General features: G+C 39.7%; 1 protein-coding gene across 1 annotated transcript in view; it reads left to right on the forward strand.

Moving 5' to 3' along the window:
- Positions 1-27,517, forward strand: part of LOC128649929 (B-cell scaffold protein with ankyrin repeats-like) — an 896,039-nt gene that overhangs the window by 830,003 nt on the left and 38,519 nt on the right. Inside the window, exons 17-18 of the mRNA XM_053703492.1 lie at positions 8,585-8,658; positions 13,590-13,667. Coding sequence (XP_053559467.1) covers positions 8,585-8,658; positions 13,590-13,661 — 146 coding nt within the window. The 3' untranslated portion in view covers positions 13,662-13,667. The remainder of the gene's footprint in view (positions 1-8,584; positions 8,659-13,589; positions 13,668-27,517) is intronic.

Raw genomic sequence — 27,517 nt, forward strand, 5'->3', positions numbered from 1 at the left:
TCACCTCCTGCTCCAAGACTTTTGCACCAACTGTTAGGGCCACACTACCGCTAGAACTAAAGCTGCAAACAACTTCAACACTGGACTCTGGGATTTGCAGTGTCCCACTTAGCCATCAGTATGAAATAAGCTCTCTCTCTCTCTGAATCGGTATGTGGAAAGGGTTATCATTTATTACAGTAGTCTCTCTTATATTTACAACATTATCAAAGAAGAAAATCTGTGCATTCATTGAACTCAGGGAACTAAACACCATGGACATCTGTTCTCTCAGCAGGAGGGAGTGTTGATAGAAGATACAGTGCAGCTCCAGCTATCAATTACACACAGCCACCATTTAAATAAAGAGCTGGCTTCTATATTACAATGTCCCATCTATTGCCAAAAAGTACAATAGCAACAACTAGCAAATTGCCATATATTTTTTTTAATGTTATAAATTGACAGCATTAGCTAGCTGCTTTATCTGGATACACTGGGAGGGGTGAAAGCCATTAGGTAGGTCTGTCACCATTCCAGATATTAGGTGGTGGTGTTCCAAAAATATATCAAACTATTTAGCATCCAAAGAGGAATCTGATTATGTACAGATTAAAGGTGGATGTCATTTGAAGCTAGCGATATGCGGCAGATTTTGCAGCTCCTCCTCACAGTCTCTAACATATACATCCAATATTGCTGTCACCAGGAAGCCCCACTGTATCAACACTTTTGTGAATTAGATGGCAGCAGGACCTGGGCTCTTTTCAAGCTAATTTACAAAGAAGGGGCCACAACATGTGAAGGATAATAGGTTATCTATCTATATTTATATATATATATATATATATATATATATATATATATATATATATATATATATATATATATTGTAATGTATATATTATATATCTATATATTATATATCTATATACAGTATATATATATATATATATATATATATATATATATATATATATATACTGTGTATATATATATATATATATATATATATATATATAACAACTCACACATATATATATATTATAATAGAGGTGCCAAGAAAAGCCCACATGTTTATGAAAAGCTCTATATAAAGTCCCCAAAATCCTCTGGACCAGAGGAATATATGGGAGAAATCCCCTCGGACAGAACAGGGCAACTCTCCTATTATGTCAGGCCAGGCACATAAAATGATCCTATACTCAGCTGAGGTTGCTGAGAATCGGACAATAGTGGAGTTCCCTGCAGCAGGAGGCAAGTCTGCCGGGCAACTGAAAGAATCTGGCCTGTTATAACTGCACTTTCAGTGCATATACACTTGTGAGTTTATCCTTTTTATATATCGTCTGATTATTTAAAGTTGATTTTCTACGCCATGAGGTGCCTTCTTGCTTTTATTGTAATATAAGTAATAGAGTATATCAAATTACAAATAAATTGTATATTTTAGAAGAAACATGTCCTGAAATCCCAGCATACCCCCCACCCCATGAAAGCATACTGTTAAGGTTGCACTAATCATAAAAGACTAGTCAAGGCTGATAGAACTGTCAGCAAACAGGGTACCTTTTTTTTTTGATCTCCTAAGAATGGTACATTTTCTTGCTTAAATTGCACCCAGTGCAATAGTGTTGTAAAGCGAGGTCTAATTTTACATTCATACACAACTCAAAAATATAACATCAAAGGCTATTTCGCTTGTGACTACACATATGTGGTCTATGCTTTAAAATACACTTGTGGGCATTTATATGTAAGGGAGACAACGAAAAGATCAAAGATTTGATAGGGCAGCATAAATTAAATGTAAGGAACCATATAGTGTCACATTTGCCTGTCCATTTTCATGAGATGGGGCACTAGGCTAGTCAACTTCGGTTTCTAGTCATTAACCAGGCATTAAAAAAGTTGGGGAAGGTGATAGACCGAGGGATTTATTGTACAAGAAGCAATGTGGATTTGGAAATTGGATGCATTTTATTATATATTTATTAAGGGATTAAATAAGGAATTTGACCTAAATATATTGTTATAATACTTTCTGCTGAATGTGTATACTGTATTGTGATTGTATAAGTATGCCAAACATATTATACGTGTATTGTGTATATATAATTGGTTACCAGATTGCTAAGGCTACCCCCCACCCCCCTACTGCCCAACTCACTCCCTTTTACAACAGATTTGGCCTTCTCAGGGTTTATGGGATCTCCCTGACTCTTAATATTGCTACTTTATTGTTTGTACCTCCTCACAAAAGAGCTGATCTCTGACCGGAAAAACACTTCTCGGCTGGCCGGGCTCCTGGAACTGCTGGTCACACCGGACACCTGCTAACTTACCCCTGGTCGCTCCAGCAGCCCTTTGCCCCAGAGCTCCACTCTTTTTGGTATTGGTAACCCCTAGGGAGGCTCAGAGTTGGGGTCCCCCGGGATCACCCCGAAACCGTGACCTAAGTACTGTGGGAACTCTATAGGACTGTGGCTCATATGGAGGTGTCGGACTGTCTGGAGTGGCGGGAATGGCGGCAGATCTGGGAGTCAGATAAAACCCTTTATGTGTGTATATAAGCAGAGTGTGTATCCCAATAAAGGCAGTTCTTGTTTCACCTGAATACTGGTCTTGTCTGGTTATTTGGGTCGGCTCTGGCTATAATCACTTTCCAGCTAAACAGCTGTGGGTTTCAGGGAGGATGCAGGACCCTTTGGCAGAGCTACCCAGTTGGGGTAGCCGGTATCTATCAGATTGGCTGGCAGCAGTGGGATCTGCTTCTTCCACACGGTTTCTGCTGACAGAGAAAAAGCACCACAGTAGCCTGCAACTATGGAAGCCAAGTTCCTATGGAGAGTGATAGATGTGCTGGCCCAGCTGGATGATCCTGTTCTGAACAGGACGAGCTTAAATGGAGGGACATTATCCACCGGCAACTCTGGTGCGAGGTGCTTCAACAGGACCAGGACTGTTATGGAAAGGTCCTCCCCACCGCAGAGGAAAGGTGCTGGCTCCAGCTGAACTCACAAGAGCTTTTCCTGGGAGAGAAGCCCAGGGGGCAATGGCTATCTGAATTAGATGGACTGGTCCAGACAGAGATGGAGATAGAGGAAGGGTACCGGGCACTATGGTGGTATGCGGCCCAGGTATGTCCAGATATGGAGACAGATGATCCTACAGAGGGCTTTAGCTTTCGGTGGCCCTGAATTACTATTTATAAAGCTGGCAGGGGACACAGACTTGGGAAGTGAAGTGTAGTAGAGATCGGAGGACATTAGTGGGTACCGAGAGATACTGCTGAATCTCTCAGGGGTACCCTGGCTGGATTGCCTAGCTGCCCACGAATGGGCACTGGAAAAGGCATACAAGAGGGTGCTAGATCTCATTCAGCAGCATGCCACAGAGTCTGCAGGGAGCTATGGTACAGCGATCGGGAATGTATTGGACTTCTTCTCAGATGAGTGGCCACCAGGAATGAGCTGCCAAAAGCTGCTAGATCGTGATCAGCAGCCTGGGCCCGAGCTTATGGTCTTGGACAAAGGAGCCACCCCAGCAGAAGTGATGGCAACAGGGAAGAGAGCTGCTGACTTCTGCCCTACACCTGTGACATCTCTGGAGTCCCATGGAGAGGAGGTAGTCATCCTCTCTCCCCAGACCCAAGATCCAGAGATTGTGGATTTAATTGACTTTTCCTCTGAGGAGGGACAGATGGGGGAGCCTTCAACCGAAGAGATGGCAATAGGGCAAAGCACCGCTTACCTCAGCCCAGCACCTGCAGCAGCCCTGGGAAACAAGGGAGAGGACGGGCTTTACCCCCTCTAAATGCAGCTACAGAAGTAGAGCTCCTACTGGAACATCTCGGCAAACCTGGTTCTGCACAGGTCGAGATGGGATGGAGGGATGCATCTAACCAGCAGCTGGTCACGGATTCAAGGGATGGAGAAATTGTCTCATCCCCCAAGCGGCATAGCCAGTTCCATGGAGAGGAGACAGCCAGTCTCTCTCCCCAGTGGCAGAGCCATCCCCAGGGAGTGGAGGAGTGGAGGTAGCCAACCTCCCTCCCTAGCAACAGAAACCCTTCCCAGGAGAGGAAACAGCCGGTCTCTCTCCACAGCGGCAGAGCCAGTTCCAGGGAGAGGAGACAGCCGGTCTCCCACCCCAGTGGCAGATCAGCCAGTCTCTCTCCCCAGCAGCAGAGCCATCCCCAGGGAGCGGACGGAGTCGACTCTCCTCCCCAGCGTCAGATCAGTTTCCAGGGAGATGAGGTCGCTGACCTCTCTCCCCAGTGACAGAACCCCTTCCCAGGAGAGGAGACAGCCGGTCTCTCTCCCTAGCGGCTTGGCATGATCCAAGAACAAAGGGTCAGCATCATCACCCCCTGGCAACAGTGGCCAACTAACAAAGTTGAAGAGAGTTTGGGGCTGGGCCATCTGGCTAACTCAAAGCCATACCAGTGGGGGAGATGTTACAGAAGCCTCTGTTATTTTTGGAGAGGAACACAGGCCAGCCTCCTCGCCACAGTCTATGGACTCTGGAACTTAAAAAAGGATTCTGTCTTTTGGGAGGTGGGTGCTCTGGGAATGTGTGGAGGGCTTTTGCCCTGGAGGCTGAGTTGCCAATTTCCCTGAGTTCCCAGAGACTCCAGGAGGTGGAGGACCCTGGGGCAGAATTTGGGTCCTGGTCACTGGGAGGTGACAAAGGCTGCCCCTGACATCCCCACAGCAGAAGGGCTGGAGCTGAGGCCTGAGAAGGAGATTGATCACTGCCCTCTACCATCACCACTGGATTATCCTGGAGGAGCGGTGGATACTTCAGGGCCGGAGTTTGTCCCTGTGGTCCTGGAAGAGGCTGAGGTGGTCCCCTGTGTTCACCCAGCAGTGAAGCTGGCAACCAGGCAGGTGGGTGCTAATCACTGCCCTCTCCCCGTCCAGGAGGATTTTCCAGTGGGGGGGAGTGAGACCACAGCCTCCACCTGTGAACCCCACGAAAGCAGGGCAGTCTGGCCCGGTCCCCAACCTTGGGCTGCAGCAGCCCCAGCTACCCTGCCTTATATCCAGCAGTTGATGCCTTTCATGGGAAAGTCAGGAGTCCACTCTGTTAGTGATGTTTGTGGGTGGACACCTGTTCAGGGGCACAAGCTGGAATCCTGTTTTGGGGAACTGAGTGACAAGACTATGCCTTATGTGGATATCCCTGTGCCCCAGGGTGCAGGGGATGAATACCAGCAGGGAGCGACAATGATGCCACAAACCCAGGGAGGGGGTAAAGTACTGTATGGATTATATGTTTTGGTGTTTTCTGGTGGGAGATATTATACGGGGTGGGATGACCTCTCCCGGCAAACTACAAATGGAGGGCCACCACCGGACAGCCCAAGTGGACCCACACTGCCCAGCTCACTCCCTTTTACAATGGATTTGGCCTTCTCAGGGCTTATGGGATCTCCCAGACTTTTAATATTGCTACTTTATTGTTTGTACCTCCTCAAAAAAAAAAGAGCTGATCCCTGACCGGAAAATCCCTTCCCGGCTTGCCGGGCTCTTGGAACTGCCTGACGGCCGCATCAGCCCAGACATCCACATAACTCCTCTCCGGCTGGCTTGCTGGGCTCCTGGAACTGCCGGTCGGCCACATCATGCCGGACACTCGCTGACTTTACTCCAGGTCTCTCCAGCGGCCCTTTGGACACCCCCACCTCCATATCTTTACCAGGCTGTAACTCCCCAGTAACGGATGCCACTTTTAGACTGTGGCATCTGGGGACTGAGAGCTTTCCAATGACACCCTGAAAGTGCCGCCGCTTCCCTGGGATCACCCCGAAGGCTCGCGTGGAAGCAGGGCGAGTTGGCATCATTCGTGGCATAGCAAATCGGGCCCCAATGAATTCATGAAAAAATGGAATTAAATGAAAAATCTTTTATTAAAGGAAATAGATTTTTTTTGTTTTTATTAAATGTATAAATGTATTGATACCTGTAATATTAGGTGCTGCCCTAGGCAGAGGCCTAGTTGGAATTTTGAAGATATGTACTTGATTAAATTTTTATATTTAAATACCAATTGATATTTAAATAGGAATATAACTCAAATTAGTCCTATGAATGGGCCAGCAATAAATATTATATATAGCAATACATTTATAAAGGGAAATAGTTGCATTGTTTAAAAACTTTAACATCTCAAAGGGAACTAAGCCTCAAAAAGCTTATTTTTCCTCTTTTACACCTAGTTTGAGACTTTAATAACAGCTTCCAACAGTGTTTTACCGGTGAGCGTGTTCAATGGAAACCGCGTGTAAATTTGCGTTTTTTGGCTTTTGTTAATTTCTATGGGATACATATTTTTTTTTGCCAGCCAGTAATGATGGAAAAAACGCCATTGTAAACTTTCAATACCTTCCGAAAGCAGATTTTTTTTTCTGTTTTGCAACTTCCGGAAAACCCAATTGCTGCAAAGTGAAAATGAGAACATATTTGTTCTTTAGCATTTCCAACCAGCATTGTGGGACACCCCAAGAAAAGGGCAGCTCTTCGTAGAGCATGCCCGCCCTCCACCAATCAGATTGCATATTTACATAACCAAGGTGGTTGTAGAGTGCATACTAGCAGTAAACATGGATGCGCGTGGATCAATATTTTCAGTTTATGATATCCCTTTAAGTTAGGGTATAAACTGTTATCCAATAGTCCCCCTTTCAAAAAAAGAGGAGATAGTGCTACATATAGTAATTACAACATTCAAGGAGAACAGAATCACCTAATAAAATGTTTTAAAAATTATTATTATTAATAATATAGTAAAAAGATTCTAGGCATAACACACATAGAGATTTTTTCAATATGTTCTATTCACTAATAAGTATTATCAATGTATTTATAAAAACATTTTTATATCTACTCACAAAGTGTTATTCTTTCTGTCTTATATGGAGAAGACCAGTTCTAAAAAAACTATGGTGTATGCACTTATAAAAAAAAAGTATCTTCAAAAGGCTTGAAGTAGTTCACAGTTTTACTCCCAAAATTATATATGTATATGGCTGAGGTCGGTGTAACTTTATTTAAGTACACACCTCCCATAACGACCATTTTTATAAAGGTAGCTCTGTCATATTATACAGATGACACCGTGACTCCTTGTGTTTGCCTTTAGTCTTCAACACGGCTATCTATTGTGTTTATCCCAGATATTGCCAGAACTCGCCGGTTGTCAGTTCTCTCCATTGCCATCCAACTACACTGCGGCTATCCCTGGAGTGTCTTCCAGGTTCCTCCAGTCATGTGATTTTAGCAACCCAATCAGATTATAAGTTCCACTGAGCATTTTTACACCCGACACTACACAAGTGATATCAATATCTTGCCTATGTGCTGACACACTAACTCTGCTATGAGAGTAAAAGTAAAAAGTAAAAAGAGTAAAAGGGCCTGAAAAGCAGGGACATATGCTTAGGACACGGCCCATTTCTGGAGCACTATATGGCAGCAGTTTTACAAAAATGTTATCCATTTACAAGAGCACTAGATGGCAGCAAAAGTCCTGCCATGTAGTGTTCCAGATGCCTACCTAGGTATCTCTTCAACACAGAATGTCATGGAAACTAAGCAAATTTGATAATAGAAGTAAATTAGAAACTTTTTAAAAATGGTCTGCTCTGGGGCCTATTTATGATGGTGCGAGCGTACATGATCCAATATAGCGGATCATGTCTACTGACATCGATTAATGCCGACAGCATACGCTCTCTGCATTTATCATTGCACCAGCAGTTCTTGTGAGCTGGTGGTGCAATACCGCCCCCTGCAGATTCACGGCCAATCGGCCGCTAGTAGGGGGTGTCAATCAACCTGATCGTATTTAATCGGCTTGATTTTTGGCGATTTCTGTCCGCCGCCTCAGAGCAGATGGACAGGTTGTGGAGCAGCGGTCTGTAGACCGCTGCTTCATAATTTCTGTTTCCGGCGAGCCTGAAGGCTCCCCGGAAACACTTGGGCATCAAGCTCCATACGGAGCTTGATAAATATGCCCCTTTGTCTGCATCACAAAAGAAACATTTTGGGTTTCATACCCCTTTAAGTAAAATTTAGCAACATGTAGACCGTGTAGGCAGACAAAACATGTGGCCGTATTTAGTGAAGTTCACAAAAAGAGTGAGTCTTGAAGATGAAACAACCAGGAATGACTATGAATACAGAGTTGTGCAAAAAGTGTAGCAGTAGCACAGTTCCACCCTGCTGCACAAATATTTCTCATGTGACGTTGACGACCTCTACCCTACTTAAATCAGCCGAGTAGTATTCACTCCAATTCAATAAACAATATGCAAACCAACACACTGAGAACTTAGTTTACAAACAGGCAAAGATGGAGTTAAACGGCGTCATTAAATAGAGCCAAGTGCAGGAAACATCAACAAATGGCAAAAACAAGCTTGGAGCTGACACTGCAGCTAAGCAATGCAGAGTAGAAAAATTATGTGACTGACAAAAAGCTTGCAATCTAGAATTCTGTTATTTAAAAAAATGCTTGATAGATGTAAAACTTTGTAAAACTTTGCATGATTAAGTAAATTATATATAATGAAAACTCAAAAGATGTTACTGTATTTCAGCACATACTGGAAAGAAAAACACAAAATGTGGGAATTTTGATAACAGTATATATTCAATGCCTTCAAAGCCAGAGGTAAGTTGACAATTACTTTAGGTTATTCAAATTTATTTTTTATATATATATTTTATTTTTAATGAAAAGTTTTGCACAAAAACAATACAGGTAGAAAACCCTTTATTTAAACTGCTTGGGACGGGAAAAGGTTTGTATTCAGGAATAGTTTGGATTTTGGAATATTTGAATCTTTAAAATAGGACAGTTTGGAGAAGGGATGGAACCGGGTGTAAATAACAATATCTTATGTGATTTAAGCCAGGGTTCTTCAAACTTATTTTTCCAAGACCCAGCGCATTGATACTACATACCTTGGCAACCCTATTTTTATACTTGGTACAACAAGATAGCTGCAATTTTTGGAAAATTGTTTAAAATGTGTGCATAAATATATTCCTAATTGTAGTCAAACTTGAACGTGTTGTTAAAGGTGATACCACACACACTCGTACAACACACATACCATGCACAACACTCACACACACACAATATGATAAAACACACACCATACACACACTCATACAACACATGCACAGTTGCACACACAATCTCATACAACACACACACACACTCTCATATAAAACACACACACCAATCTCATACAACACACACACTGTCATACAACACACACACACCACACACTCTCTCATGTAACATACACACTATACACACTCTCATACATTTTGATGTCTTATAATGACACTGGCTTTTTGCAAGTACCGAGTTCTCCTCCAGCAATGCCTTACAGGTGAGCTTGTAGGTCTCCAGTTTTATCTCCTGCTGTAGCGAGGCCAGGAGGTTAGTCAGCTCCTCCAGATGGGATGGCAAAATCACAATGCTGGCTTCCCAGAAGAAGGCACCGAAAACAAGGTCTGTATGGCTTGTGAGCTGTACCTGCAGAGAAGAAAACACAAAGGCACCAATATGGCCTAGTAACGTCTGTTCAAGTGATAATCGATGTAAAAGAAGATGGGTACTCACAAAGGTGGAGCACCCAATGGTGCTAGTGGGGCAGACTGGAACTATAACAGTGGTCCAGCTCACTGTGTGCCAGCAAATCAAACACCCGGTCAGAAGGTAGATAGGCGAGGCATTCGTTCCTCCAGGTGCAGTAGTGGCAATCTGGGACCTCTCAGCCGCTCAGTAGACTGTACTTCCACGTTGACAGGATCCACTCCCAACCACAGGATAAAAAGTTCCAGACAGCAGCAAGTATATCATAAAAAGACTCTTAAAGGCTGTTTCCTCAGGCTATACAATCTGGAAATGCTAGTGTTATTGCAATATTAGTAAGGAAGCGCCCCCTATGGGAATTCTGTTTTTTATTATTATTGTTCCCATTGTTTTTCTTGAGCTGTTACCTGCACCATCACATTTTTGCTGGCACTGTTTGCTTTTTGAAGGAAACCGTGACACTGTAAAAGTAGTGGCTAGACACTCACCCTAAAGTGTGAGAGCAGGCAACACTGTGCACACTCACAAGGAGAGAAGCCTGAAGAGAGATATGTCATGCTTATAAACAATGGAACTCTGGAAAAGTGCCTCCAAAAGCACACACAGGGGTTAGCTTAAATCTCTGTAGTAGTTCTCGGAACAGAGCTTGTGACCCAGTAAACATGGTGTTGCGACCCAGTAGTGGGTTACGTGTCATAACCATAGATAGAAACTAAATTGTGGTCAATATTTTAGCTACAATTACTTACAGCATGTTGGGAGCAGCACACAGTTTGAGTTTCCATTTGAATGAGTACAAAAACTGAAAAGTGAATTTCCCCTTAATCATATCTGAGAAAGAACTTAATCTCTGGAACCAATTAAAAAAAAAGTATGAAGAAATCTTGGGATATTGTAGTAAAGGATAATGTTATAATTGTCAGGTGTTTCACCATTATATTATTACATATCAAAAACAATTATATTGTGTTGATGTTCACACAAAATGTGTGTTTTATTAAACAAGTATAAATATAGTATAGCAGGGTGAATAAGGAACATCATTTATGCTTACCTGCCTCCAAAAAAAAAAGCCTTATGGAACAGAAGTCTCAACCAAAAAAACAAAGAAATGTCAGAAGCTTTCTGCTCTTTCCTGTAACCAGAAAAGAACACAAGCAAACTATAAGTTTGTCTGAAAACTATAGTAGCATCAATATAATACACCAAAAATTAAGTCTTCCAGACCTTGTGATAAATCTTCCTTGTCACAGGTTTACAAACCTGGATCAAAGTCTTAATTACAGAATCATAGAAACCACTATATTTAAGAACTAACCGTTCAATCTCCAAGCCATTAAGCTTAGAGATTTGAGATCTGGATAGAAAAACTGACCTTGGGAAAGAAGGTCTGGTCATAGAGGAAAAGTCCAAGGAGGGCAACAGGACATCTGAACCAGATCTGCATACCAAATCCTACGAGACCAAGCTGAGGCAATCAGGATTACTGATGAGTTCTCTAACCCTATCTTGGAAATCCCTCAAGGAAGAAGAACCAGGAGAGGAAACAGATAAGTAAGCTGAAATCACCAACAAGCTAGCATCCACAAACTCTGCCTAAGGGTCCCTTGACCTCACAAATTACCTGGGAAGTTTGTTGTTTAACCGAGAAGCCATCAGATCTGATTGAACACATCCTGGTGAAGAGACCATTTTCCTGAATGTAAACACTGACAACTGAGAAAATCTGCTTCCCAGTTGTTCACTCTAGGATATTGAACTACAGAAAACAAGAATTGGCTTCTGCTCATGACACTGTCCTCATGGCTAGGGAAATATGGGTTCCCCCTGATGATTGATCCAGGCCACTGCTGTAACATTGTCCAATTGACACTGACAACTGAGAAACTGAGAAAATCTGCTTCCCAGTTGTTCACTCTAGGATATTGAACTGCAGAAAACAAGAATTGGCTTCTGCTCATGACACTGTCCTCATGGCTAGGGAAATATGGGTTCCCCCTGATGATTGATACAGGCCACTGCTGTAACATTGTCCGATTGAAAAAATACTTTTTTCTACAGAGGCCAAGTCTGAAGAGCTCTGAAAATAGCACAGAGATATAGAATATTTATTGTTAAACCCCCAAGGACCCCAAACCCCTTTTGCTCTCAGAGACCCACAAACAGCTCCCCAACCTTAGAGACTTGCGTCTGTAGTGATCACAGTCTAGGTAAGATGAGCAAAAGAAGATCCTTGAATAATGAACTAATGATCCGTCCACCAAGTCAGGGACTGACTTGTTCTGTGACACAGAAAAATATTTGAGACAGCTGAGTATGATCCATGCACCACTGATGAATCATACAAAGATGTGAAATTGAGAAAATTGAATTACATCTGAAGCTGCAACCATAATACCAAGTACTTCCATACAAGGAGCTACAGGAGAAAAAGATAGAAACTGATACCAATTGCAGCCTTTTCTGATCTGTTAGAGAAAGACACATGGGGACTGAATCTATTTGAAACCCCAGAAAAGTAACCTTAATCTGAGGCACCAAAGAACACTTTGGAAAATAAATTCTCCAACCATGCTGTTGAATAAACAACAACAGTTTGTTGCTGTGAGATTCACCTAAATGAAAAGATGGAGCTTGAACCAAGATATCATTGAGGTAAGGATACACTGCAAGACCATGAGATCTGATCCTAGACAGTAGGGAACCCAGAACTTTGAGAAAATGCTTGGAGCTATAGCCAGACCAAATGCTTGTCTAGAAAGGCAAACCTCAGAGGCTGGAAATTTATATACAGGCATACCTCTGATATATTGCGGGTTCAGTTTCACACCACCGCAATAAAGCGAATATAGCAATAAAGTGAGTCACACAAATTTATTTATTTTCCAGCATATACACAAGTTAGGTTTACACTATACTGTGGTCTATTAAGTGTGCAATAGTATTATGTAAAAAAAAACAATGTACAGACCTTAATTAAAATATAATTTATTGCTAAATCAGCTATCAGTGAGTTGTAATCTTTTTGCTGGTGGTGTGTATATATATATATATATATATATATATATATATATAGGTGTGTATATATGTGTATTCATGTGAATTTATGTGTTTAAAGTGCACATATGTTGAAAAAATTGAGCTAATAGACTTGCTCGACACAGGGTTGCCACAAACCTTCAATTTGTAAAAAGAGCAAACCAAAAACAATAAAATATCTTATTTTCAAACATCCCAGATTCTATTTACCTCAGGATATTGTGATAACAGTTACATTGATCTTTTTGGAATTTAGAGACCACATAAAATGATGAGTATTTTATTTATTATGAAGGTATGGAATTGATCTTATGTAAAACTAACCACTTCTATATGATCTTATTTTATAAATACTTTGTTGACTACTCACTTATTTTACTGTAATGATTTACATTATTAAAAAACAAACAAATCTGGCTTGTCAACTTATTGTCTCTACTAATTGTCATCTTTATTTAAATAGAATGGTCAAGTCCTTACTTAATCTATAACTAATAATAAAAAAGTCTGAAAAGGTTAATTTGTTCATAGCACAAATTATTTTATTTGCTATACAAAATCATTCAAAATAATCTTATATTCTATAAATAAATGGTAATGCAGATAGCACATAGGGGCATATTTATCAAAGTACGAGCAGTTCACCAGAACAGCTTGTGCAATACCGCCCCCTGCAGGTTCACAGCCAATCGGCTGCTAGCAGGGGATGTCAATTAACCCGATCGTATTCGATCGGGTTGATTTCTGTCCGCCGCCTTAGATCAGACGGACAAGTTATAGAGCAGCGGGTCTTTAGACCATGCTTCATAACTACTGTTTCCGGCAAGCCTGAAGGCTCACAGGAAACAAGGGACATCAAGCTCCATTCGGAACTTGATAATTCGGCCCCATAGAGTAGATTTTTCACTCACATATTGTAGCATGTATCTAATATGTTACATTTCTTTCATTTTAAGACTCCCTCTAGATATTATAATCCAATAAAAAAAGATAATGACACAAACGGAAAATCACCAAGAGCAAAGTAGCTGAAGGTAAGTGTACTTTTCACTTAGAATAAATAGTTAAATATTTAGAGAATGTATATGAAATTAGCTGCGATTATGCTTTTTCCCCCCTCTAAGATATTGGGATATTTAAGATTATTAATACGCATATTTGACATTCCTATGTTCTTAATATATATAAAAAAATATGAATGTTTATTATTAAATATATATTTCTATATTTAATCTGATAATATTAATGTAAAATAGATATGTATAACTATATATCTATAGGAATAGATATATAGGTATAGGTATTTACAGATATATATAGGAATAAATAGTTAAAATAAAAATAACATTGTACTGTATGTGAAGGACATTGGTATGTGAAGTATGTACAGTAAATATACAGTAAAACACATAAATATATATGTACACACACACACACACACACACATATATATATATATATATATATATATATATATATATATATATACACACATATACATACAGGTGGCCCTCACGCCAGTTCAATTTGCACAGTTTCAGAATAACAACCTTTATTTTCAGTCATGTGACTGCTATTGAAAAGCATTGAAAAGCAGTGCACTAATTAAAATAGCCAGTAGGTGGAGCTGTCCGCTTGTGTTGTAGCAAAGTTATGCAACTTAGCAGACTGAAATTAATATGTGTACACAGAGCAGACCAGACCTATCGAGCCACAAGATCTTGCAGCCACTTCCCTATTATCTTCCTGTCCAGCTGCTTGAGGTGAGGGTGCCTGCAGCCTAACTGCCTATTAATCACTCCAGATTGAAATGCATAGAATAGGTGCAGACCAAATATTATCTAACATGCTAACAATGCAAAGAACTGTTTGCAGAAAAATGCAAGTAGAAATTTTTTTTTTTATTCATTAAACTTAGTTTGATGATACAGTCTGTTGTGCGATTATTTAATTAGGTTTATAATGCTTTTAACATTTAAAGTCTTCATTTCAAAGCTTTAAAAATAATGTATTAGGTGTTACTTATGACAATTTTGAGAGTGGCCCGGAATCTAACTCCCTCACTTCGAATTGACATATTATAAACTGGGTTTCAATTTACAACGGTTTCTATTTACAACCATTCCTTCTGGAACCTAACCTCGGCATAAAGTGAGGGCTACTTGTGTGTGTGTATATATATATATATATATATATATATATAAATACATACACATATTTCAATATGTATATGTATGGATATAGCCCTTTGCAGTCAAACACCTTGTCATATACCATAATATACCTTTTAGCCCTTATAACTTTTTTTAATATTGATATGAATAATTTTTATCAGATAGTGTTTATATGAGTGTAATTGTAATTTTAAATGTATTTATGTCAGGTTTAGTGCAACATTTTTTTAACGCACTACCCTTTACGCAAGCTTTTCAGTTGCACTAACCTGATAAGTGTAAGAATGGAATTGCACTCTCACAATCACGTTTACTTTCAACTTGTAATAGAATTTCCATTGCACAAAAAAAAAGCCGATATCACTCACGTGCAACAGTTAACAGACCACTTGTAATCTAGCCCTTTGTTGGTAAATCATTTGATAAACTTTGTTTAAGGACTGGAATGGATCTCTAATATTTTTAAACTACAGAAGAAAAAAAAAACACCCCAAACAAAATAACCACCATCAAACTGGATGTGTAAATAAATGCTATGAAAGCTGCCGTTCTAAAACCAGAGATAAAATGCATCAAAGAATGGAACACGACAGAACAGCAATGGAAGATAAATTTGCATATGATAACATTTTAATATAAAAATTAAAAACAATACAAAGAAATACTTGTATTGATTACAAACAACATAGCACTAGCACAGCAGATAGCACACAACAGTGCGGACAGTCTCAACTCAACACAAAAAATCCTTTCTAAATGTATGGCTTTGTGACCAATATCTACCAAATTAATCCTTGACTTCCTAAACCACCCATTGCCTTGAGTAGTTTTTGTAAACTAACATTATTTTATGTGCTGTCTGATTAAGGCGATAGAAACGTTAAACTGAAATGTGCATGAATGCATTTTAATTTTAAATAGAAACATTTTTTAAATATACTTTCATGAGCAAAATGCTTCGATTATAAGTTATTACTGTTTTTCAGGAGCATATGCACATATTCTGTGATTGCCAGCATTCAAACACCACAAGCTGTCAGTGGGCCAAATGGCTGATAGCTATCCGTTCAGGTGAGATGATTTAAAATGATCCTCAGCACTGCAAGATCCCTAGTGAAATTCTTAAAAGGCAGATGTTACAATACTTCTACCAGGGTTGTTCCCTGCATTTCTGTATGTGAAGGAGGGACAATGTCTATATTTTACAAATTACATTGCACTTTGCATTTATTCTATTTATAATAATACTGAAAAACAAGCAGTTTTCCAGAGAACGTCATTACTTTCTGTGGGCCAGATAATCAAACATGCTCTAGTTTGGAGAACAATTATAGAAAAAAGACAGAACCTGGAAGTTCCAGAGAGATGAGAGATGCCTTCCATAGAAAGTAATGAAGCTCTTTAGAAGTTAACAAGAGAATCCCCAGATTCATATAAAGGTTCAGTTTATGAATTTTGTGAATTTTGAGCAAACATCACCTGCATACAGCTGGCAAGATAAATCAGTAAGACTAGCTTGTATAAAATGCTTACACAATTTCACAAGAATACTGAGAGAGCTTCAGACATACCCTGGGAACTCCCCTATTCAGCCCAGGGAACTGCCCTGTACCTTCCACTTTCTGAAACTGTCAGTTTTAGTTTACAATGGAGCAAATACAAAGTGCAATTTAAGTTGTAAAAGATACAAAGAAATATACAACATATGATCCTAAATTGTTAAAGTAACAAAGAAACTTTTAAAACAGAATCAGAATTTGTAAAATCACTGCTGGATCTAAATCTAAATGTATCAAAATATAAAATGAAATTGCAAATCTTAAATGTAATAATATTGAAAGGACCCAATCTGAAGTGTAACATAATATAAAATACAATGCACAAAGAGCTGGGTTTGTCTTTCATTCATAAACAGAAATGAGAAAGATCATGCAGTGCTGGGGAGTTCTGCTCTTTTTCTTTTGAGCATTCAGTGAGTTCAGCCCCTGTAAAGTCTCCACTACAGTTTATCTCCATGCAGGAGAATATTTTGATCATCAGGCCCATAGAGCCAGCAGTGGCTAGTCACACAAAAGTAATAGTTTTTACTAGAAGTATTTTTGCTGATGGAAATATATTGAAAAAATGTTCTCATGCACCTTTCAATTTTTACCTTTCTGTCCCTTTAAGTGCTGTTCCTTTTCTTGAAGCGACAATATTTTTAAATCAACACCTAAAGGCAATTGAATCCGATTTTCCCCATCATCAGACAGCATTAAATGACCAAACAGACATCATGAAGATATCTGAAAATGATATAATTAGGATTTCTGAATCTTAAAGATAAATGTACTGGATATTCAAAGTTCCAAAGTTTTTCAAAGACGTATACAAAGCACTTTCTTTCTGGATTTCAACGTTCTATCTTATGGTATTAGAAATTTTGAATTTTGGTATTTTGATTGCCTCTCATACAGATATATATATAGGAATATCTATTTAAAAATACATAGAACATTTCCCCCTATGTGAATAAAATTGGATTTGAAATATTTGCAGTACATACACACTAAAACACATTATTAAATATTAATATTGATTAGAAATGAATTTTCTTGTCATCAGTTGTTTCAGTGGAAAGAGCTCAAAAACATATATGGATATGTATATATGTGTATACAAGTGTATATAAGTGTTTATATGTGTATATATGTATGTAAATGCATATATACACATATAAACCTAAATACACACGTATACACATATATACATATGTGAATTTACATACATACACGTGTATATGTCTGTATTTATAATTTATAACTCTTTTTATTCAAATACCTCGTCAAATACATTGTATATGAATATTTTTTTTAGATAGTGTATATATGAGTGTAAATTTTATTTTGTTTTTAATGAAAAATTTTGAAGCCCTAAACCTTTACTCAATGTTTTCAGTCGAACTAACCAGACGAGTGCAAATTTAGTTTGCGCTCATGTAGTCGGGTTTACAGTCAACTTGTAATATGCTCACAATATTTAAATAGAGCACATATGTTAACGAAGAGGTCAGACCTCTGGTTAATTCAAAAAATGTACCCCAAATACCCCCAAAATAAAGTGTATATTAAAATTAACATTTGTACAGAGTGAGATAATGCAGCCATATTTATGCTACTCACTGTGGTCACAGTACTCTGCATTAAATATTAGGGGGATTACAACTTTAATAGTGGTGGTAGGTTTAGCTTAAGACTGATATTTGGTTATTGTGATTTAGATTCACACAAACTATTGTAAGGAGTAAATAACCCTGAAATTGATTGGCATTATGGCAAAAAAGAAAATAATACATTGTTATTAGTTAGAAATTATTAAGTCAGACTATTTAAGTCATTGCATGCAATCCTACTCTTTGGAAACAAATTGCCAACCAACCAGGTGAACACGTTAACCAACCACATATATTGTTTTGTTAAGTTGAATTTACAAGTTGTTATTATCAAATGTACCTCGAATGGTTACATTTAACAGGTATGTCATTTTTATCCAATGGGATAATAATAGTGTGTATATAAGGCAGAGGATACGTTAGCCAATCATGTCTATGAATAAGGCAGGAGCAGTCAAAACATGTAGGACGGATTGGTGCCTTGTCCTGACATATCATTTCAGCAGTGTTTTTAAAGTTCTGATGTTTCCTTATGTTTGAACAAAGAAGAAGAAGGTTTTGAGGATCGCTGTGTTTTCTTGTCTGTTTGCTGCATTATTTCCTTTATTAAAAACAAAAATATGAGCATCGTTTTTAAAAAAAAAAAAATAAATAACTGCACAAAGCAGTTATATGGGATTAAAGGGAACGAATGTGGGGTATAAGGAAAAAGTGCCTTTACATTAAAGTCTAGGGGGACTGTGTTTTTACTGTTAATATATATGTATATTCTTATATACATATAAAATCATAAATATATATGCATATATTTATATACATATATTATAAATATGCTGCCCAATGCTGCACAACTTACCCCTGCATTTAATCTCCTTGGGGCCTATCTATCAAGCTGTCAACGTCAAATACGCCGGAATTCCGCATCGTAATTGTTGCAAGATTGAACCGACCTAGTTATCAAAGCCTACAGACTGGCAAAAGATTAAATATGTGACGTAACATACGATCTGCCAGTCTCAATCTGACGCAGATCGATGCTTACGTCATTACAGATGATCTGAATACACATTCGGCTCTATCCACTTTTTCAAAGTTATCAAACTTTTAACAGGTATGCTCGAGACTATTCAGACGCATCGTACCTTGTTTTCAATCCGCCACCCTAGTGGCCGCGGATGCCATAGAAATCAATGGGAGTCTGAAAGCAGCAAAAGCTTATGTTTGATGCTGCAAGACAAAGAAATATAACCCATTGATTTCTATGGTAGAAAACAAGTAACGTTTACACCTAACACCCTAACATAAACCCAGAGTCTAAACCGCCGCTCCCCGACATTGCTGCAACCTAAATAAAGTTATTATACCCCTATCCCGCCGCTCCCCGCCACCGCCTTCACTAAATAAACGTATTAACCCCTAAACCTCTGGCCTCCCACATCACTACCACTAACTAAACCTATTAACCCCTAAACTAAATTAAGCTATTAACCCCTAAATTTAACAACCCGCTAACTTTAAATTAAAATTACAACATCCCTATCTTCAAATAAATTTAAACTTACCTGTAGAATTAAAATAAACTATATGAAACTATTAATTAATTAACCTACCCTATTATCCTACAGATAAATTAAACTACCAATTAAATAAACTAAATTGAATATTAAAGTAACCTTTACAATAACAATAAAAAGGGGCTAAAGTACCACCTAATACTATTGTGCGCTAAGTTCAAATGTCCATGCGCCCTTGATCAATTTCTTTCTTTCTTTCTTTCTTTATCTATCTATCATCTATATATATATATATATATATATATATATATATATATATATATATATATATATATATATATATAAAAACTGTTGTAAAGGGTTATAGCCCTGAGACCTGGAGTGTGAGAATATTTTGCTGGAATATATATATATATATATATATATATATATAATCATTTACTTTGGACACACACAGCATCCTTGCAATACATGGTTTATAAAACCAATGAGTGAGTCTAAAGAACAAAAAAAAAAGAAAAGAAAAAGTTTACATCTTTGAGAACTTCAGCCTTACCAGTTTGCAAAGTAAACTTAAAGACCCCGTTTTCCTGACCTGCCGTTCCTGTCAGAGAGTTAAATCACTCCCTAGCAGCTCACATAAATTAGCAGGCACGGAGGAGCCCATGTGACCTCCTGCTCCGTTATACAGTGTGCCTAAATCAGTCTCAGTTTATTCCGTGTCTGCCAACAAGGGTTGCAGCATGTCTCACAGCAGTACCCTCCGGCAGACACGGAGTGAAAACAAATAAAGGAACATTTTGTTTAGGGGGGGGGGGAGGCTAAACATTCCGTATATATACAGACTGTAAGCTTTCTATAGACAATCCTCAGGAGGAGCCCAGCAGTGTGTGTGGCGCCCCGGGCATCTGCCCATTTTACCCACCCCTAAAAACGGCCCTGTTTCCATGTGCTGGTATTACTGAGTGGAGCTCAAATATCATGTTCACGAAAGTGCAATTTTGTGCTCCACTCCTAGGGGAACATTTATCAAAGGTCTGGTGGAACTGATCCGACAGTGCGGATCTGGTCCGCCAGACCTCGCTGAATGCGGAGAGAAATACACTCTCCATATTCAGCATTGCACCAGCAGCTCTTGTGAGCTGCTGGTGCAACGCCGCCCCCTGCAGATTTGCGGCCAATCGGCCATAAGCAGGGAGGTGTCAATCAACCCGATCGTACTCGATTGGGTTGAATTGCGGCGATGTCTGTCCGCCTGCTCAGAGCAGGCGGACAAGTTATGGAGCAGCGGTCTTTAGACCGCTGCTTCGTAACTGCTGTTTCTGGCGAGCCTGCAGAGCCGCCAGAATTGAAACACGGGTCCTCAAGCTCCATCCAGAGCTTGATCAATGGGCCCCTAATCTAGCCCAATATACTATTGTACAGTATAATATACAGTATATATATATCTATCTATCTATCTATCTATATATCTATATATATACACACACATGCACAGTACACTCACAATCCCCCAGCTCATATAAGTCATCTTTATTTAATCAGTCCTGGACTGATGGTATGTACACTTAGGAATCACTCACATTCCTTATAGGCTATATAAAGTATAGAGCAATGAGATTGTGACAGAGATACGCTGTTTAAAATATAACCTGTATTAAGAGGATTACAAAATGTAAAACACACACACTTAAAAACACAAATGAGTTAAAGCTGGTAAGTAATCGTCAGTAAGCTTAATTAGAGTGATTTTGAAAAATACCAAAATCAATACAGACCTAGGCTGTGGATTTTAAACCATGGCCTGTAAATTAATGTGGTTCTAAGCAAGTCTGCTCGTTAGTGAAATACATATGAGTGCAATAATTATGTTGCTAAATGGAGGTAAAATATCTCATATCCCAGAACAGCAGAGTTAAGTAATAACCTTATTGTATTGGTTGCAATATCAAAATTAGGCTCTTTAAATGGCAACTGTTTAAATACATTCGGTTATATTCACTGCTATCATTTAAGAGACAAATGTAATCATTAGAATATTATATGCTGCATTCGCTGTTTACTTGCGTAACTGCTCTCATTGAAATACTGCTCATGAGACTAGCTTAATCGCCTCTGCTTACAAACATGGACATCTATAGATACTGTATATAAAGCGCTACACATTCCAACACACCTAGTTATAAGTTAACAGTGGGCACGCGCATACATTCGCAGCGTGTCCACTTAGAATATTATTATCAATGTTGGTTTGTGTTAAGAGGATTTACCAGCAGCTCATTGCACGTTAAAATCTACACAGATTCCCTCCTGTCCCCTGACATGTTTCGCCACTGACTGGCTTTCTCAAAGGGTGAGGGAGCAGCGTTTCCTATAACTCTTTATGGGCTAGATGACTCCGCCTATTCTAACCTTTTGACCAATACAAATGAATCTCACTTTAGCCACTCACAGTCTGGATGTCATTACCCATTCTTGCTACATGACCCCTCAAAAACAAATATACCATGTGGATCATACCAATGTGGATCTTGCATTAGCTGTAAACATCTGAAAAAAACTGTATCAATTAAAGTTAGATTTGACAAAATACATACTATATGGTCATTTATAAACTGCAACCGAACAGGGGTTATTTATGTACTACAGTGCAAATGCCCCAAGCTCTATGTAGGAATGACGTCACGTAAATTACGGACTAAATTGCAAGAACATCTTCGTAATATAAAAAACACGCCAAAGATCTAGAAAAAAAGAAAACAGTCACCTCAGTAGCTTATCATTTCTATAAGTACCATCAATCTAAAGTTGATGGTTTACAATGTTGTGGATTATAAAAAATTCAGCTTCGGAATAAGAGGAGGAGATATAGAGAAAATATAGCTGCAGAATGAAAGCAGATGGATCTACCTGCTAAATTCAGTCCAGCCCCATGGACTAAACGAACACAATAACTGTTTCTCCTATCTCTCAATAATCAGAAAGTATATGAATATAACCACAGAGAAACTCAATGGTGTTCATTAGAAATTTTAGAAACAGGATACCCAATAAATACAAATAGATGACAACAACATAAACATAAAGTGATTGTATTCAAATCCTACATTCTAATAATGCTTAGAATACAAATCCATTATATCGGAAATAAAGAAGACTGAAATGAAATAAATAAATAAGTACAGTAAGAATGTATCACTAGAGATGACAAGGATTCAAATACACACTACCTGATAATGTTCCCAAACTAATACTCTTCTACATAGAAAAATCAGGCATAGTCTCCCTATATTTTAAAAAAGTAGTATGATCTACCTGCAAACAATATAAGACCTGTATACAAATAATGACAAGCACAGGGAGAGTCAGGTTAAAAGAAATTTGTTAACACTATAATTATAATAGTATAAAAATATAGTATATTTGGGCACAATATATATCAGACACAATAGTGAGTCATTTTGATGATGCAATGCTTATAATAGATGCACTAAATGCACTGCACAATTAGCTTAAAGGTATAGGGGCCTATTTATCATGATGCAAGGGACATGATCCAATATAGCGGAACATGTCCGCTGCACATCGATAAATGCAGACAGCATACGCTGTCAGCATTTATCATTGCACCAGTAGTTCTTGTGAACTGCTGGTGCAATACCGCCCCCTGCAGATTCACTGCCAGTCGGCCGCTAACAGGAGGTGTCAATCAACCCGATCATATTAGATTGGGTTGATTTTCGGCGATGTCTGTCCGCCGCCTCAGAGCAGGCGACAGGTTATGGATCAGGGGTCTTTAGACCTCTGCCTCATAACTTGTGTTTCCAGCGAGCCTGAAGGCTCGCCAGAAACACAGGGCATCAAGCTCCGTACGGAGCTTGATAAATAGGCCCCAAAGTTACACAGTACATAACATACGCAATTAAGAGTTTTGGCACTAATAGGGATCCAATATTCCCATACTGCCTATTATTGTATGAATTAAGATAAGTATTGAAATCACAATCACAATGTTCACATTAATACCCGGTAAGGAACACAAATTTATTTGTAATCACGGAACTCACCATTAAAAATAGTTAGGATTTGTTAAAAGTTACACTCTATGGGCTCTATTTATCAAAGTTTGTCGGACCTGATCCGACACTGCGGATCAGGTCCGCCAGACCTCGCTGAATACGGCGATCAATACGCTCGCCGTATTCAGCATTGCACCAGCAGCTCACAAGTGCTGCTGGTGCAACGCCGCCCCCTGAAGACTCGATCGGGTTGATTTCCAGCGATGTCTGTCCGCCTGCTCAGAGCAGGCGGACAGGTTATGAAGCAGCTGCTGTTTCAAAATCACCCTAGTTAAGCTTACTGATGATTAACACGTGATTTTATTCATTATTTTATTTCCATTTTTGTTTAAAAAAAAAAAAGCAACGTAATATAAGTAATACATTCATATTGCGCAAGAAAGAAGAGGCAAGCTATCCTTTCATTGCGCAATATAAAATGTATGTATTGTGTTGTATATGGGCCGCTAGAGACTGCCACCCAGTGGGGAATAATAGCTATGTGCAGCAGTCTCTTGCGGCCCATATACTGCTCCCACCGGAGGCCTGACTCTTCAAGCTTCAAGAGCCCTCAGCCCTGCCTGCATAAGTATGTCTGAGTCTCTAGTCTGAGTTGCCGGGCGGGAAATTAGGCAGCGTCTGCGTCAGGACAGGGTCAGGTGTTGTCACGTGCGGCTATTATCGTCAGAAGAGTCGAGAAGGAAGGTTAGTCCACGCACTGCTCTGTGACTGTCAGTGTATTGTCTTCAACTGTACTGTAGTGAGTCGACGACTGGACCGGTGTGGGTGGACTGTCACTGTGATGTGACTGAGTGTCAGGCTGTCAGCTGAGTCAGTGTGGTACCGTACACGACAAGTTATGTTACAACAACATAGTCATAGGATAGGTGACTGTGACAGACGGTGTGATCTGTGATGAAGAACTGACTTGAAGTTGAAATTGAATATTTTAATACACTACATGTCAGTAAGTGTGTCGCGAGTGCGACGTGAATGAGTCACTGAGTTCTGCCAGGCCAGCCACCCATCTTATATTTGCTGCTAGTGCTTAGTTAGTTTTCCACTCCTGTTGCCAGCTCAAAAGTCGTCTAAGCACATGTGCGGTTGTGCCGTGAAATAGATTGAAAAACTGTAACTGCAAATGTGCGTGCTGGCTGCCACACTGTGACTGCCTGCCCAAGTGCCCAACCCGAAATTTGCAATTATTTGTTCAGCTAAGCTTAGCTTACTACAGGGCAACTGGGCAGGCCAGGAAATGGAATGAGGAATCCTTTTCTTCTGTTATGTGTGATCAGTCCACGGGTCATCATTACTTCTGGGATATAACTCCTCCCCAACAGGAAATGCAAGAGGATTCACCCAGCAGAGCTGCATATAGCTCCTCCCCTCTACGTCAGTCCCAGTCATTCTCTTGCACCCAACGACTAGATAGGATGTGTGAGAGGACTATGGTGATTATACTTAGTTTTTATGACTTCAATCAAAAGTTTGTTATTTTAAAATAGCACCGGAGCGTGTTATTACTTCTCTGGCAGAGTTTGAGGAAGAATCTGACAGAGATTTTTTACTATGATTTTAACCGGAGTCGTTAAGATCATATTGCTGTTCTCGACCATCTGAGGGAGGTAAAGGCTTCAGATCAGGGGACAGCGGGCAGATGAATCTGCATTGAGGTATGTGGCAGTTTTTATTTTCTGAATGGAATTGATGAGAAAAGCCTGCCATACCGTTAAAATGACATGTATGTATACACTTCAGTATTCTGGGGATGGTATTTCACCGGAACTACTGTGTTAAGGTCACTAATCCTTTTAATAACTATTCTCATGTTAAACGTTTTTGCTGGAATGTAGAATCGTTTACATTGCTGAGGTACTGTGTGAATAAATGTTTGGGCATTATTTTCCACTTGGCAGTTTTTTGCTTTAATTGTGACAGTTTCGTTTCTCTTCACTGCTGTGTGGGAGAGGGAGGGGCCGTTTTTGGCGCTCTTTGCTACGCATCAAAAAATTCCAGTCAGCTACTTTTATATGTCCTGCATGATCCGGTTCATCTCTGACAGATCTCAGGGGTCTTCAAACTTCTTTGAAGGGAGGTAAATTCTCTCAGCAGAGCTGTGAGAATTCTTATAGTGACTGTGTATAAAAAACGTTGTTTTGTTTTTCTTATGTACAAATTTAATTAGTGTTGTTTTTTACTAATGGGAACAAACCTTTGCTAAAAGTTGTGTTGTTTTAAAATTTGATGCAATAACTGTTTTTCAGTTCATTATTTCAACTGTCATTTAATCGTTAGTACCTCTTTGAGGCACAGTACGTTTTTTGCTAAAAAAGATTATAACCAAGTTGTAAGTTTTTTGCTAGTGTGTTAAACATGTCTGACTCAGAGGAAGATATCTGTGTCATTTGTTCCAATGCCAAGGTGGAGCCCAATAGAAATTTATGTACTAACTGTATTGATGCTACTTTAAATAAAAGTCAATCTGTACAATGTGAACAAATTTCACCAAACAGCGAGGGGAGAGTTATGCCGACTAACTCGCCTCACGCGACAGTACCTGCATCTCCCGCCCGGGAGGTGCGTGATATTTTGGCGCCTAGTACATCTGGGCGGCCATTACAGATAACATTACAAGATATGGCTACTGTTATGACTGAAGTTTTGTCTAAATTACCTGAACTAAGAGGCAAGCGTGATCACTCTGGGGTGAGAACAGAGTGCGCTGACAATGCTAGGGCCATGTCTGATACTGCGTCACAGCTCGCAGAGCATGAGGACGGAGAGCTTCATTCTGTGGGTGACGGTTCTGATCCAAACAGATTGGACTCAGATATTTCAAATTTTAAATTTAAATTGGAGAACCTCCGTGTACTACTAGGGGAGGTCTTAGCAGCTCTCAACGATTGTAACACTGTTGCAATACCAGAGAAACTGTGTAGGTTGGATAAATACTTTGCGGTACCGGCGAGTACTGACGTTTTTCCTATACCTAAGAGACTAACTGAAATTGTTACTAAGGAGTGGGATAGACCCGGTGTGCCGTTCTCACCCCCTCCAATATTTAGAAAGATGTTTCCAATAGACGCCACCACTCGGGACTTATGGCAAACGGTCCCCAAGGTGGAGGGAGCAGTTTCTACTTTAGCTAAGCGTACCACTATCCCGGTGGAGGATAGCTGTGCTTTCTCAGATCCAATGGATAAAAAATTAGAGGGTTACCTTAAGAAAATGTTTGTTCAACAAGGTTTTATATTACAACCCCTTGCATGTATCGCGCCGATTACGGCTGCGGCAGCATTTTGGATTGAGTCGCTTGAAGAGAACCTTAGTTCCTCTACGCTAGACGACATTACGGACAGGCTTAGAGTCCTTAAACTAGCTAATTCTTTCATTTCGGAGGCCGTAGTACATTTAACCAAACTTACGGCTAAGAACTCAGGATTCGCCATACAGGCACGCAGGGCACTGTGGCTAAAATCCTGGTCAGCTGATGTTACTTCTAAGTCCAAATTACTTAATATACCTTTCAAGGGGCAGTCCTTATTCGGGCCCGGTTTGAAAGAAATTATCGCTGACATTACGGGAGGTAAGGGCCACGCCCTACCTCAAGACAAGGCCAAAGCTAAGGCTAGACAGTCTAATTTTCGTCCCTTTCGGAATTTCAAAACAGGAGCAGCATCAACCTCCACTGCACCAAAACAGGAAGGAGCTGTTGCTCGTTACAGGCAAGGCTGGAAGCCTAACCAGTCCTGGAACAAAAGCAAGCAGGCCAGGAAACCTGCTGCTGCCCCAAAGACAGCATGAACCGAGAGCCCCCGATCCGGGACCGGATCTAGTAGGGGGCAGACTCTCTCTCTTCGCCCAGGCCTGGGCAAGAGATGTTCAGGATCCCTGGGCACTAGAGATCATATCTCAGGGATACCTTCTAGACTTCAAATTATCTCCCCCAAGAGGGAGATTTCATCTGTCAAGGTTGTCAACAAACCA

The sequence above is a fragment of the Bombina bombina genome, chromosome 2, assembly GCF_027579735.1.
Source record: "Bombina bombina isolate aBomBom1 chromosome 2, aBomBom1.pri, whole genome shotgun sequence".
NCBI classification, from domain to species: domain Eukaryota; kingdom Metazoa; phylum Chordata; class Amphibia; order Anura; family Bombinatoridae; genus Bombina; species Bombina bombina.